Below are 13,922 nucleotides of genomic sequence, written 5' to 3'. Positions count from 1 at the left end.
GCCAACAAAAGAATGGACTTAATGAGTTATGAGGACGCTTAGTCAAGGGGGTAACGCTGAGTATTAACCTAGCATTTATTATTATGTGACAGTTCGGGATTCCCGGTGATACAGCAGTCAGAGAATTACAGTATTTCAGCACGACTTGCGAGGTGAGTTACCTCACTATACTAAGGGGTCTAAGGCACCAAGACCGGCCCATTGGATATGTTATCCTAGCAGTGTTAGATGTTGAGTATGAGTTAGCGTTGCATGCTAGTGATTATGCCAGTTAGGTAGATCAGTAGGACTACATGTGTTGTTATATGATTATCTGCATGCTCAATAGTTATGTTATATGTTGATATGTTATGTGGGATGGGTTGAGGATGTACTGCTTCGTGTGGTGACCAACAAACCCTAGGAGCATTCCAGATACGAGCTGTGGGCCCGGTAGGCAATCCAGACTCGTACTGTGGGCTCGGTGACACTCCAGATGTGAGTTGTGGGCCCAGTAGGCAATCCAGACTCACACTGTGGGCCCAGGGGTATTCCAGTCTGTAAAGCTGTGGACCCAGTACATGCTGTTATTTGTATATGTATTATGTGCAGTGTATCGGTATTTTGGGGAACTCACTAAGCCTCGGGCTTACAGTTTCAGTTTATTGTTTCAGGTACACCAGGGGATCGCGGCAAGGCGAAGGCGTGATCGTACAACTCCTCATATTTATGTTTATGTTTCTGGGATACTCTGATATTATACCTTTTGAAAACAAGTTTTGTAATAACTAAAGGTTTTTGGATTGTTTAAAAAGTTTAAATTGGCTTAAATTTTATGGGTGTTACATCTGGTATTATATTCAGTGAGTTACAATCTTTCAAAGTTGAGCTATCAAAGCTGAAATATTTAAACTTTTTAACTATTATTTTAGACTATAATTCTGAATTTTATGTATATTTGACAGATAAATCATATGAAACGGATATTGGTGAACTTGATTTATATGTTAGTTGCTTTTATTTGGAAAATTAATTTGGCAAGTTATAATATTATAACATCAATGTAGATTAGTTATTCATGAAACGGAAACGTAATCATTTTTACAAGTTGTATCGTATCAAACCCAATAACATATTCGTTTTAAAAATTTCTATCAAACACAAAAACTTATTTTAATGACTTGTACTCTATGCAATTAAAGTTGTACCGGTCCAAACTGGTCCAAGAACCGGAAAACCCGGACCCGGACCCGGACACGGACACAGACACGACTCAGGGGCCGTTTGATAGTTGCTGACTGAGAAAGTGCTGATGGAGAAAGGTCTGTCTGAGTAATAAATTCTGACTGAGTAAGAAATCATGCTGTTTGATTGTACATATGACTGAATGTGCTGACTGATGCAAAATGACCATTTACCCTAGTGTTTTTTTATAATAATAATAATAATAATAATAATAATAATAATAATGTATAAAAAAACTTCCAGCATAATAGACATTAAATATACTATTTTAGAGATTAAAACACAAAAAACCATTTAGCTTGCTGGTAAACGCCATTGTGTGTATGGGGGAGACCCGAGTTCAATTCCCGTAACCTCCCATTTCACTTGTTGAGCTGCGAATTTTTATTCAAGGGCAAGGGTATAATTGGAAAGTCTTGCTTTCTTTCTCAGTTAGCCTTCTGCCAACTCCTTTCTCGGTCAGACATCGAGTCAGCCAAAAACGTCTGACTTGACTCGGTCAGACGCATATCAAACGGGGCCTCATTCGGTCCGGTTCGGTCCAAATGCTCACCCCTAATTGTTGGAGTGTCGTGTCTTGGCTACAAACATGACCTAGTGTGGAGCACATTTGGATGGTTTTGCTGAATGATAAAAATGACAATTTTATCTTGGATGGTTTTACTACAAAGATGACCTAGTGTGGAGCACATTTGGATGGTTTTAGTGAATGATAAAAATGACAATTTTATCTTGGATGGTTTTACTGAATGATGATTTTTTTTATCTTTCTGTTTAAAAAAAATATACCAACAAACCATCAAAATATTTAAGAAATTCATACATGCTAAATGAAGAAAGACCTACAACTATCATATTAATATTTTACAAAGACAAAAATACCCTTGTAACACACCATGTATATAACTTATAAATTTGTATAGATTTGAGAGATAATAAAGTAATTCCTGGTGTTAAGAGCTACTTGAAGGTTACTGCTGAACTTTTTCATTTTGACATAAGCTCCTTGCTTTAATCCAGATGCATAATTATATCTTCAATTATCCTTAATGAAACAGTGACTCCAATGAGAAATAGATGAAAGACCCTTTTGAATGAGTGAAAAAACTACTAAAATTTGAACAACACATTGCCATTCACTTACATAAACCCTGGAAGTTGCATAAATCGATTTCAAGGAAACAATTTGATTTCGGAACCAAACCGATTTCAAGCACACAATTCAGCTTAGAAAACCATTGTAAACCATTCCATACCGGAAGAAGAAAAAGAAAAACCGTAAAACCATAATAATTTCCACCGATTGAACCAGAAGGATTGAACACAAATGGTGCCATAATCCATGAAACCACAAGGATTTGATGAGACTGAACTGAGAGATAGTTTCGATTGCAAAAATGAAGAACTCCATGATAATGAATTTGGTCTTTTGTGATGGCGTCGATGGTGAGGACAAACACATACCAGTGGGTATTCTTGTCGGAGGGATGGTTAAAATTGAAGGGAGTCGATGGTGAATGGCATCGATGAAGCGCCGGTGGCTCTGCTGGGGAAAACGGTGGAAGTGCCAACGGGATTGGCCGATTGAAGGGATTACGGAAGGCGAAGGAAGAAGCACCGTTGGAGAAAGGTTTCAAGGGGCAAGTGAATAAGTGCCTTTCAGAGGCAAATGTTTTATCCAGATGCAAAACGATACTCAACCAAACGCTCGGCTGAAACATTCAGATTCAGAGCCATTAAGAGGCTATCAAACAGCCTTGAAAAATAAATTGGACCCCATTTCTTTCGTCAAACAGCCTTGAAATTAATAAAATGAACCCGATTTCTTTCATTAATGTGTTGTATGTGAGGGGTCTTACTAACCATTTTATAGCAGTGTAAAACAAAACAAAAACAATATTAATATGCTTGTGTTTTACAACTAACATAGAGTAAAAAATTATGATGCATGTATTTGAAGAGGATCTTTAATAAAACTAGAACAATTGATAGAATATTACCCATAAATTGTACAATAAATACACCCATTATGAAAAATACCAAATATAGAGCTTCGGGATTCGAAATTCTTATCCATGAGCAAATTTAAACCACAAACAAAACCATATCACACTATTAATATAATATCCATGTACTGATCGTTATTTAATGAGAAATTTTTAACAACTATATATATCTTGAGATGTAAAAAGCATTAGATGCGTATGATTCAAAGGGAAACAACACTAAAAGGGTTGAGTCACTTGAACTTCTTAACAGAAGTGAACGATTTCTTTAGTTTGTGAGCTTCACTGGGCAGTTTAACATTGGTTGCCAATCCTAATGCCTCAAGAAACCTTATCATATACCAACAGAAGTCAATTTGCCACCATTCTAACCCATGTCGAGCTGAATATTCAAATGCATGATGATTGTTATGCCATCCTTCTCCAAAAGTAACCAATGCCACCCACCTGCATATATTTGTTCATATTAAATATTAAACATTTCAAAATGAACCAATTACTGAGTTGTAATCATTTTGATGTTTAAGTTGTGTGTACCAATTATTCTTTGAAAGATCACCCGTGTCCCAAGTTTGATTTCCCCATATGTGACAAGCTGAGTTCACTAGAAATGTCACGTGATAACCCCACGCTGGTACGACACCCTACATTTATGATCATGATTCAATAACATTGAACCTTAACACAATAACTTATAGTATTTTTTTATTTTTTATGTATTTGAAGAAAAATATCTGAGCAAAGTTTTACCACAAGCCAAACAAGATAGGTAAATCCACCAAAAGCATAAACGAGGGCCGCATATGTGGATATATGCAATACATAAGTTCGCTGAATGAACTTATAATACGCCTGACTCTTTAAATCTTCTACATTCTTACGTTCTTGATACTGCAAAATATATCACCCACACAAACAAGAAAATTTAGCCAAAAAACTTTCTTTTGCCAATATAAGCATACAAAATAAGTACCTTTTCAATTATGTAGCCGCTGTCAAATAGCCAACCCATATGACTAAACCAAAACCCAAAGGTGGGAGAGTGTGGATCTTTCTCGGATTCAACGTATTGATGGTGATATCTATGAATGCTCACCCAAAATATCGGATCCCTCTATATACATAAACAACATATCTACCTTTAAGGGTGTGAATAACTAAAGAGTGCATGTGTGAAGACTTAAGAATGAGAAAAAAACAAACCTGGAAAGATAGGACCCCGAAATAAGCAAAGATGTATTCAAGCCACTTAGGGAGCTTGAAACTATGGTGCGCTAGATTACGATGATACGAGAGAGTTACACCAAAAATCCCACACAACACATACATAAAAAATGCAGTCCAAAAAGCATCCCAAGTGAATGTAAATGGGGCAAACAGCGCAAGTATGTGAATTGATAAGATTCCAACAGCCATTTTAACATCGAGGGTCCTCCATTTACGTCCCCAGAAGAGGTTTCTCTTCCTTGTAACCACTACATCTGAAAGCAGTATTTTACCGTATTCCGGCTCTTTCACACCAGTGGGAAATGAGACCATATTTTTCTTATAAGTGAAGGCTGATCAAAACGGGCGTAGGATTTTTGACTGATTTATGCATGAAGTGCTTGGTATTTATAAGGAAACAATGGTTCAAGACTTCATGGGGGTTATGGCGAGGTTGTTGAGATGCATGTAATGAAGTCTAGTTTGTGTTTGATTAGTTGATGGGAGACTTTAATTGCTTCTGTTTTCAGAAAACTGAATCAATTTTTATTATAATTGCAGCAACACAAAATATTAATCTAAAAACTATGTATCACAAAACTATTTGTATTTTAATTAGCTGGTTATCAAGATTCTAATTTTTTAATAAATATTAAGTCACATAAAATGACTGATGTATTTCAGAGTAGATAGTATTGACTTTAGATGTAGTTATGGCTCAATAAAGCACTTAAGAATATTAATTTAGTTCCCAACAAATTGACTATCTACATAGATTACAACTCTTTAAAGTAGTAAAATTTTAATAAGTCAATATGAAATAATAAAGCTTAAAACAATAAAACCGTAAGCTTATTGCACATAATATAAACTTTTAATGGTTTTATGAAAGCCTGCTGTTTTAACAGAAATACGTCCGATCAACATCGCTCAAAAAATAATAATTATAACGAATTTAAGATATATAAAAACAAAAATCGTACTTCTCCTTGATCCTTATCATATTGTTCTTTTGACATCTCGTATTTCTCTTTGATCAACAGTTATATTAAAATTTTACTGCTATACATGTAGTATTCCAAGATACTATAAAGAGGACCATATATTTTAGCTATTTCTTTAATTAAGGGTGTAAACAAACCGAGTCTCGGAATGACTACCTCGTACTCAGACTCGGTTCTTTTAAAATCCATGGGGCTTGAACTCGAGCCCGGCTCGTTTCGAGCTTAATTTTCAAAGCTCGAGCTTGGCTCACAGATGATTTAAAATGCTCAAGCTCGGCTTGGACTCAACTCGTTTGTCAAGCAAGCCTAAACAAGCCTAAGCTCGGCTCCAGCTCGGCTCACTTAATATTCAAATATCAAGCTCGTTTGTGTTTTTAAGCTCGTTAATCATTATTTGACATTTAATATTTAATATTTAATATTTATAAATTTATTTATAATTTAATATATGAAATTAAAAATAAAAATTATATCGTAAATATGCATATGCTTGTTTGGGTTCGTGAGCCTAATCGAACTCGACATATGAAGCACGAGCTCGAGCTCGTTTAATAAATAAGCCTCAAACTAAACTCAAGTTCGGCTCGAGCTCGAGTCGAACTCTTTACGAGTCAATCTGGAGTGATTACTAGCTCGACTGGTTTAGTCATTTACATCCCTATTTCTTTATACATAAAATTAAAGTTAGTACTATCTAAGGTTTTCTGCAAAACCATTTTTACCTTTAATTTAATAGGATTTGTTGATATTTGATGATAACCATTCATAACATGGTAAAACAAAATGTAAATGAGCTTTATTATTATTATTATTAGGGATAATATTGTTTTTGTAACACCTCAAATTTTAGACCAATATTTTTCATTTTTAGTTTACCAAAAATTAAAGTTTCACAAGACGAGTTATCAAATACATAATTATCCAAAAACAACCACTATCATAAAATATCATAGTTCATAATTGTCCCAGTAGCAAATCTCCCAACGAGTGTGTACAGTCAGACATTCGCATTCCCGCGGTCCTCAGAAGTATCTGTCATATATAAATTAACAATTGTAAGCACGAAGCTTAGTGAGTTCCCCAAGATACCACATACAACATAAAATAAATAAACAACTATGGGTTATCAACAACCCTAGGGACTATCAGCTGTCCTAGTGGGCTAACAACACGCCTTGTGGGTTATCAGCAACCCTGGAGACTATCAGCAGTCTCATTCACATAATGACAGCATAACATAATAATAACAGCTAGACTCAGTTGGTCATCATAGATACAACTATTCTACCACACATGTAAGGAGACTCACCTGATACTGACGACAAGTAAACCTCACACCCGAGATTATTCAACCTTTGTCACATGTGACTTAACATATTCACATAATAACTAACTCACATCACTTAAGAGTTCCACAAAGCACAAAGCAAGCACCATTCGTGCAGTAGCACTCCAATCCATTGAATAACCGAAGAACATTCAAACCCACATACTACAACTCATGCTAGGAACTTCCACTCTCACTGTTGGTTGCCTTATGCATGCAAATTATACACAATACATGATCAAATAGATTGTCGAATAAAAGACTCTACCCTAGGACCATAACCAAAAGAGGAACAGTAAATAAAGCCAATCATTCTAGGGCTATATGATCCTAATCGTATACAACTTTTAAAGCATACCCTTAGCAATTACTGATTCCAAAAGATATTCCCAATCCAGCATAACATCCAATGCTTCCTAGACTACAAGGCATCACATATTCGGCCAATCTATCACTAACTGATCACTACTAACATGCAAGTCTACAAGCTCATACAATAGGCATACAAAGGCATATCTCCTAGCATTCTATCATGCAAACACTGATCAGATCCTTAGCCCTAACTAGCATGCGATTCGTAGATTCACAAATCGAATCATATCAGATAACATGTATGGGTATTTTAGGAAAACTTACTTGAGATCGGTCGATTGCATGTACCACACCCTTTCTTGTAATAGAAAACCCTTTTCTTAAAAAAAACATTTCCTTTTTGAGAAATTTTACCAAATCCTCAGTTTGAGTTCAGACATACCCGAGAGTATGTCCGAATCCCTTAAACTAAGGCTCTGATACCAACTTGAAACGTTCAAAAATAAGACCCAAAAATTTCATTTTTAAATTAATAAAAACAGTTTCCCAAAACATCATCATAAATCCCAAGTGGGACAAATGTATCAATACATCATAAAATATCATAGCTATCATGAAAATGCAGAAAAATATCGTGTGTGCACTGCAATCACCCACAGCTCTTCCCTTTTGCACCAGAAGTACCTGAAACATAAACTAAAAACCGTAAGCATGAAGCTTAGTGAGTTTCCCCCAAATACCACATACCACACATATCAAACATATAATGGCCCCCGCCCGATGAGTGTAGCAGGCCCCGCCCTAACTCGCATAACGGGCCCCACCCACTGAGTATAACATACCTCATCCTAACTCGCATAACGGGACCCGCCCACTGAGTATAATGGGCCTCGCCCTAACTCTCACATTGGACATCGCCCAACATACAAACATACGAGTATAACAAGGAATAGCATACAAAATACCCATTGGGCCCCGCCCACTAAGCATACAAACACATACCCATGCAAGATTCACGCATACATCTAGAACCCTAACATAATAAACCATGGGACAGCTTTGGTGCCTTCGACCTGCTAAAAATGGCGAGGAAGACTCACCTCAATCCGCTGATAATCAAATGACTTCTCGGGTCGTTGAACCGGATAACCTCGCGCCAACTAACAATAAATACAAAACTTAATCAATAATTATCCTGAAACCTAAAACCTGAGGCCCACTTTATAAACCAACTTCCTAAAGGGTAAAAGACCATTTTACCCTTTTCTTACTTGGCCCAAAATCAAGGCCCAACCCAATAGCACAAAAAGACTAAAATGGCAACCCAAAGCCCAAGAAAGAATGATTGTCTTATGATGAATAAAAGAAGGTTAAAGAAGAAATGTATTGGCAAACCGGACAAAGCTACTACCAAAAAGAACAACCACCACCCGAGAACAAATCCGATTTCGAGTCAATGCTTGCCCGATTTGATGCCCTTTTTGAGAAAAGACATGACGCAACTGATGCTACAATAAGAAACCAACAAGCCACGATTTCAAACATCGAGACTCAATTGGGGGTATTGACTATGCTCCTAAACGAACGATTACCAAGTAAAAATCCCGATCCAAAACCACAACCTCACGTCATGTCCATTTCGACTAAAGAAAGAATGGTTGTCTTATGATGAATACAAGAAGGCTAAAGAAGAAATGTATTGGCAAACCGGACGAAGCTACTACCAAAAAGAACAACCACCACCCGAGAACAAATCCGATTTCGAGTCAATGCTTTCCCGATTTGATTCCCTTTTTGAGAAAAGACATGACGCAACTGATGCTACAATAAGAAACCAACAAGCCACGATTTCAAACATCGAGACTCAATTGGGGGTATTAACTATGCTCCTAAACGAATGATTACCAAGTAAAAATCCCAATCCAAAACTACAACCTCACGTCATGTCCATTTTGAATAAAGAAGACACCATCTATGAGCCCTTAGTGATGCTTAAAGAATCCATGAAGCAGTCCGATCCATAGCTAAAAGAAGAAAAGAAAGACGAAGAAAAACAAGTCGCCTAGTTTTCATGACGCGATGAACAATTTGTCACGTCGTGGGCTCATCAGAATCAAGCAAATACTTTTTTGGTTAATACTTATCAGCCACCGTTACCTTATCCTTCTCGAGCAAGGGCACATCCATTGGACCAAGAGCATAAGAGATTCATCAACCAAGTAAAGGGAATTCCAATTAATATTCGATTTATTGAAGCCATAGCTAAGATGCCCGAGCACAAAAATTGCTTTAAGATGTTCTCGACACACATCAACAATTAGAAAAGATGTCCAAGTTTATTCTTAATGAACAATGTTCAACGGTTATTATGGAAGGAATACCAACCAAATGGGAGATCCAGGATGCCTCACTTTACCATGCGAATTTGGAAATGCCACGAATACATTTGCTTTAGTTGATTCTGGAGCTAGCATAAATTTAATGCCATACTCTTTTTATCATCATGTTTCTAACAATAGCAATATTAATTGTGGATTTGATTTGTAACGTCCCAAAAATACGACCCAAAAATTTTTGTTTTAATATTACTAAAAATCACAACATCGAGTGTCATATATAATAAGAACCATGGAATGAGTAACCCAAAACTCACAGTAACTGTGTCAAAAAAAAACTATATCAATCATATCAAAATATCTGAATAAAACTCCCAGGATAAAACTGAAGCTGTGGTGTGTGCGATGCCATCAACCCGAGCTCTTCCCTTTGCTAGCGGAAGTACCTGAAACCAAAACTGAAACTGTAAGCACAAAGCTTAGTGAGCTCCCCCAAACTACCACATACCATACAATAACATATAAAGCACATATTGGGCCTTGCCCACTGCATCGGACCGAAGCCCGGACTAACTGGGGCCTTGCCCCCTGCATCGAACCGAAATCCGGACTGACTGGGGCCTTGCCCCCTGCATCGGACCGAAGTCCGGACTAACTGGGGCCTTGCCCCCTGCATCGGACCGAAATCCGGACTAACTGGGGCCTTGCCCCCTGCATCGGACCGAAGTCCGGACTAACTGAACATAGCATAACATAATCATAACTACTAGCATAAACACATATACTGCATACTGCATCGGACCGAGGTCCGGACTAACTAACACATAAACATGCCTGAATCATAAAGACATCAAGCATACTGTACTACTGCATCGGACCAAAGTCCGGAACTACTGCTATCTAAACGGGCCGGCATTGTGGCCGTAGACCCGTTCCTACTGGAAGCAAACTCACCTCGTAACGCTGGCTGCCGATATGCTAAATCTGAAACTGCCTGACTGCTGCTCTGGAACTCCCCGGCTACAAATCCCATAAACACTAAATCAAAAACTGAATACTAATCTCAGGATAAAATGACTATTTACCCCTGGTCAGGTCAACTTCCTGGTCAAAGTCAACTTCCAGTTGACCGGGCTCGCCGAGTTGGGTCGTCAACTCGCCGAGTCCCTATCATCCATTCTAGTCCTCCACCCGCTTCTACTCGTCGAGTTTGGCAAAGACTCGACGAGTTCTTCTTCGATGCTATCATCGAGTCTAACTTCATCCGACTCGCCGAGTTGTATGAACAACTCGTCGAGTTCTCCTTCAACATATAAACACGTCCAGTCTGCGACTCGCCGAGTCGTATGAACAACTCGTCGAGTCTGAAGAACAACTCGCCGAGTTGAAGAACAACTCGTCGAGTCCCAAACATGCTATTACTATACAGTCGGTTCTAATATATTTCAGTGCTTCCAAAACATAGATCTGAGCTTCTAGGACTGGTTTTACACGTAAAGTTTCCAACTTTACGTGCATGCACAAGGGTATGAGGCTAAAATACCCAAAATCATCAAATACTAGGCTCTTAGGGTTTGGAACAAGGCCAAGATTGCGTAAAGGTGGCTATAATGAGCTTCTGGAGTTCACTAACGTCCAAATCTAAGGTTTCCATCCAAAGGAGAGTCCATATCTCAAGTTTTGAATCATATAAGGCTCCAAAGAAGCCATAACAAGCATAAAAGAGGGTTTAATGGAGGAATACACAAGGTAATAACTTTATTACCTGAATGAGAAACAGATGGAAGCTAATTCTTGGATCTCCTTTCTCTTCTATGGACCTTCTTTCCTTCCTTCCCTTCCAAAGCTTCCAAACTAGCACAAACACACTAAAGTTCAACAATGGGGGCTAGGGTTTACAGGGGAAATGCTCTAAAGGTGCTGGAGGCTGGGGTGGGAGGCTATAATGACGTTTAAATAGGGTACAAACCCTTGAAATTAGGGCTTCATCCAGACAGGCAGACTCGCCGAGTCCCAACATATGGACTCGCCGAGTAGCCAACTTAAATCGCGCGCTCATCCCGCTTCTACTCGACGAGTCGGGCTACAGACTCGTCGAGTACCCCTTAAGAAATGGAGATACTTTAATTAAAATTACATACCAGAAATGGGGCGTTACATGATTCTTATGATATCACTTGTGGTACTGTCATAATTGATGAAGTGAAAAGAAATCTCATCACTAAGTTTCAATTGGATAGAAAATTGGAGTCACACAATTTGAATTGCATGATGCATGAGAATATTCTTCATTGAAAAAAATTATGACTAACTAATTGTTCACATGTTTATGTAAAGCATGTGAAGGATTGATTGATCTAGTATATATTGATGTAGACCTTTCAGATCCACCACAAGGGACGATAAATCTATTCGTCATGATTTACTGATGATTCAGTAAATATGATTATGTTTATAAGATTAAACAGAACTTTAATACTTTTGAAAGGATTTAAAGAGTAGCAAAACGAATAGAAGAATCTATTAGGCTGAAAGATAAAATATTCTTCAATCTAAAAGGAAAGGGGAGTACTTTAGTATCCTGTTTTGTGATCATCTTTGTATATTTGGAATTGTGTCACAGTTGATCTTCAAAGAACATATTAGTGCACTTCTATAACTAAGAAGAGGAATCAAACATTTTTCAAAAATGGTTCGATCATAAATGAGTCACGTTTCATTTCAATCAAGTTTTAGAGTTATGCTCTAGTAACTATAAATCGTATCTAAGAAGGTTGATAACACCTCATAATATGTGGAGTAATAATGAATTTCTTATTGTAGCACATTTAGAATTGAAATTGTGATGTTTTCGTTGATCGAGAAATCAAAGATAAATTGAGATTAATTATATGATGTGTTTTCTTGTCAGGAATCCACACAAACTTTTGAATATTTGTTTTAGCTTGTCAAGGAATGTTCCTTGAGAGAAAATGTGTATGTCAAGAAGTCAGTGGGAGTTGTATTGATCTTGAGAGTTTCAAGAGTCAACCGACAATTTAACCTTTTAGTTATCACTAGCACGCAAGCTGAGGTTGAAAACCTGTTGTGTTTCAGTTAACACATTCTTATTTTTGTGCATTTCCATTTAAAGTTGGCAATGATTTTGATTTCTATATTTTCATTTTAATGCAAATGTAAAACATACTGGTCAGTGAATGTGCACTGATCAATACGGATGGGCTGCTAACGACACGGAAGCAGTGGTAGGCCTTGAGCTGCCAAAGAGGCAAGAGATGAAGAGTAATGAAGTTCGGTCAATGAAGGAAAAATAAGTTTGAACTTGGTTTGGCCTAAACCTTGTCTTATGAATGTATGTTTTAAATAAAAGATCCACATGGATATGAATGTATGCACCTTGATATCTAAGTGGCAAGGGTTTCACTCTAATTCATGAAAATTATTATGAGGAAATACTTTCGCTAATAGAATTTGAAGATCTGATAAAGATTAATATAGATATTAGTTGTGTTAGTTGCATTCTTAAGTTCACAATATGATTACGACATCCCTCTTCATATTTCAAATTGTGAGGAATGGCAAGGAATTATTTGAATTTTTCGATAGATTTATCTATCAAGTGTTGAAATGTTTAAACAAACAAACACACAATCTATGTAACATCTATAATTTTCAGGTATGCGCTTTTGACCCTTGGGTTGTAATTTGTTTGCAAGAATAGTCCCCAATGGCATTTTCATAATTTCCAGATGCAGCATGGTATGTTGGGCGCACAGCTTGGTACGCCGGGCGTACCTAGTTCCGTGCTAGTACGCTGAGCATATGATAGTACGCAGGGTGTATGTAGCCAGGGTGCAAACCCTAATTTTTAGGGTTCAGACCCTATTTAAGCACCTTTATAGCCTCATGCACCCTCTTATCTTCAATCCCTTCCTCATTTTGAAACCCTAAAGTGTGTGCATGCCTTGTGAAGCTTGAAGATCCCTTTTTGGTGTCATTTTGGAGTCTTTGGTGTAGAAGGAAGAACCTTGAGGTTGTGGTGTTTCACTCAAGGCCTTGGATCCATCATCTACTTCCCTTGGTGCATCCCTTAGAGGTAAAAAAAGCTTCAACCTTGATGTATATCTCTTATGGATCTAGTTTGAGCCCAAAGTTGTCACCTTTTTGTCCCAAAGTTGATCCTTGTGAGTAAGTGATACTCCAAGACGTTTGACTTGTCCTTTTTGAGGTTTTAGGGGGGGGGGGGGGTGTTAAGTCATAAAAATGTGTTCTTGGTCATTAGTTTCTTTCCATGCAATAACTAGTTTGTCTTAATAAGTAAAAAAGTTAGGGTTTTTGGAGCTAATGTCTTAATAGCCATGCTAGACCATAAAGCTAGAAACTTTATGGTTAAGGACATATTTTTTAGCCTAGATCTGGATTTTGGATTTAAGCGCTTAAGGATTAAGCACTTAATGGCTTAAGTGGAGAGCAGCCGCGTACGCTGGGCTTACCAAGGGGTACGTTG

General features: G+C 37.5%; 1 protein-coding gene across 1 annotated transcript; it reads right to left on the bottom strand.

Moving 5' to 3' along the window:
* Positions 1 to 3,175: 3,175 nt before the first annotated feature.
* On the bottom strand, positions 3,176 to 4,827 carry LOC145104906 (palmitoyl-monogalactosyldiacylglycerol delta-7 desaturase, chloroplastic-like). The gene is made up of 5 exons (XM_079042069.1): positions 4,434 to 4,827; positions 4,204 to 4,344; positions 3,981 to 4,121; positions 3,768 to 3,874; positions 3,176 to 3,677 (listed from the first exon to the last, which is right to left on the bottom strand). Exons 1-5 carry the CDS (start codon positions 4,767 to 4,769, stop codon positions 3,464 to 3,466), a joined length of 939 nt encoding a protein of 312 aa, XP_078898195.1. The 5' UTR covers positions 4,770 to 4,827; the 3' UTR covers positions 3,176 to 3,463.
* Positions 4,828 to 13,922: the final 9,095 nt, after the last annotated feature.

Source organism: Lactuca virosa, chromosome 1, assembly GCF_052849685.1.
Source record: "Lactuca virosa cultivar CGN04683 chromosome 1, Lactuca_virosa_CGN04683_v6, whole genome shotgun sequence".
NCBI classification, from domain to species: domain Eukaryota; kingdom Viridiplantae; phylum Streptophyta; class Magnoliopsida; order Asterales; family Asteraceae; genus Lactuca; species Lactuca virosa.
Note: the sequence above shows the minus strand (reverse complement) of the source record. Positions and strands in the feature narration are given on the sequence as shown.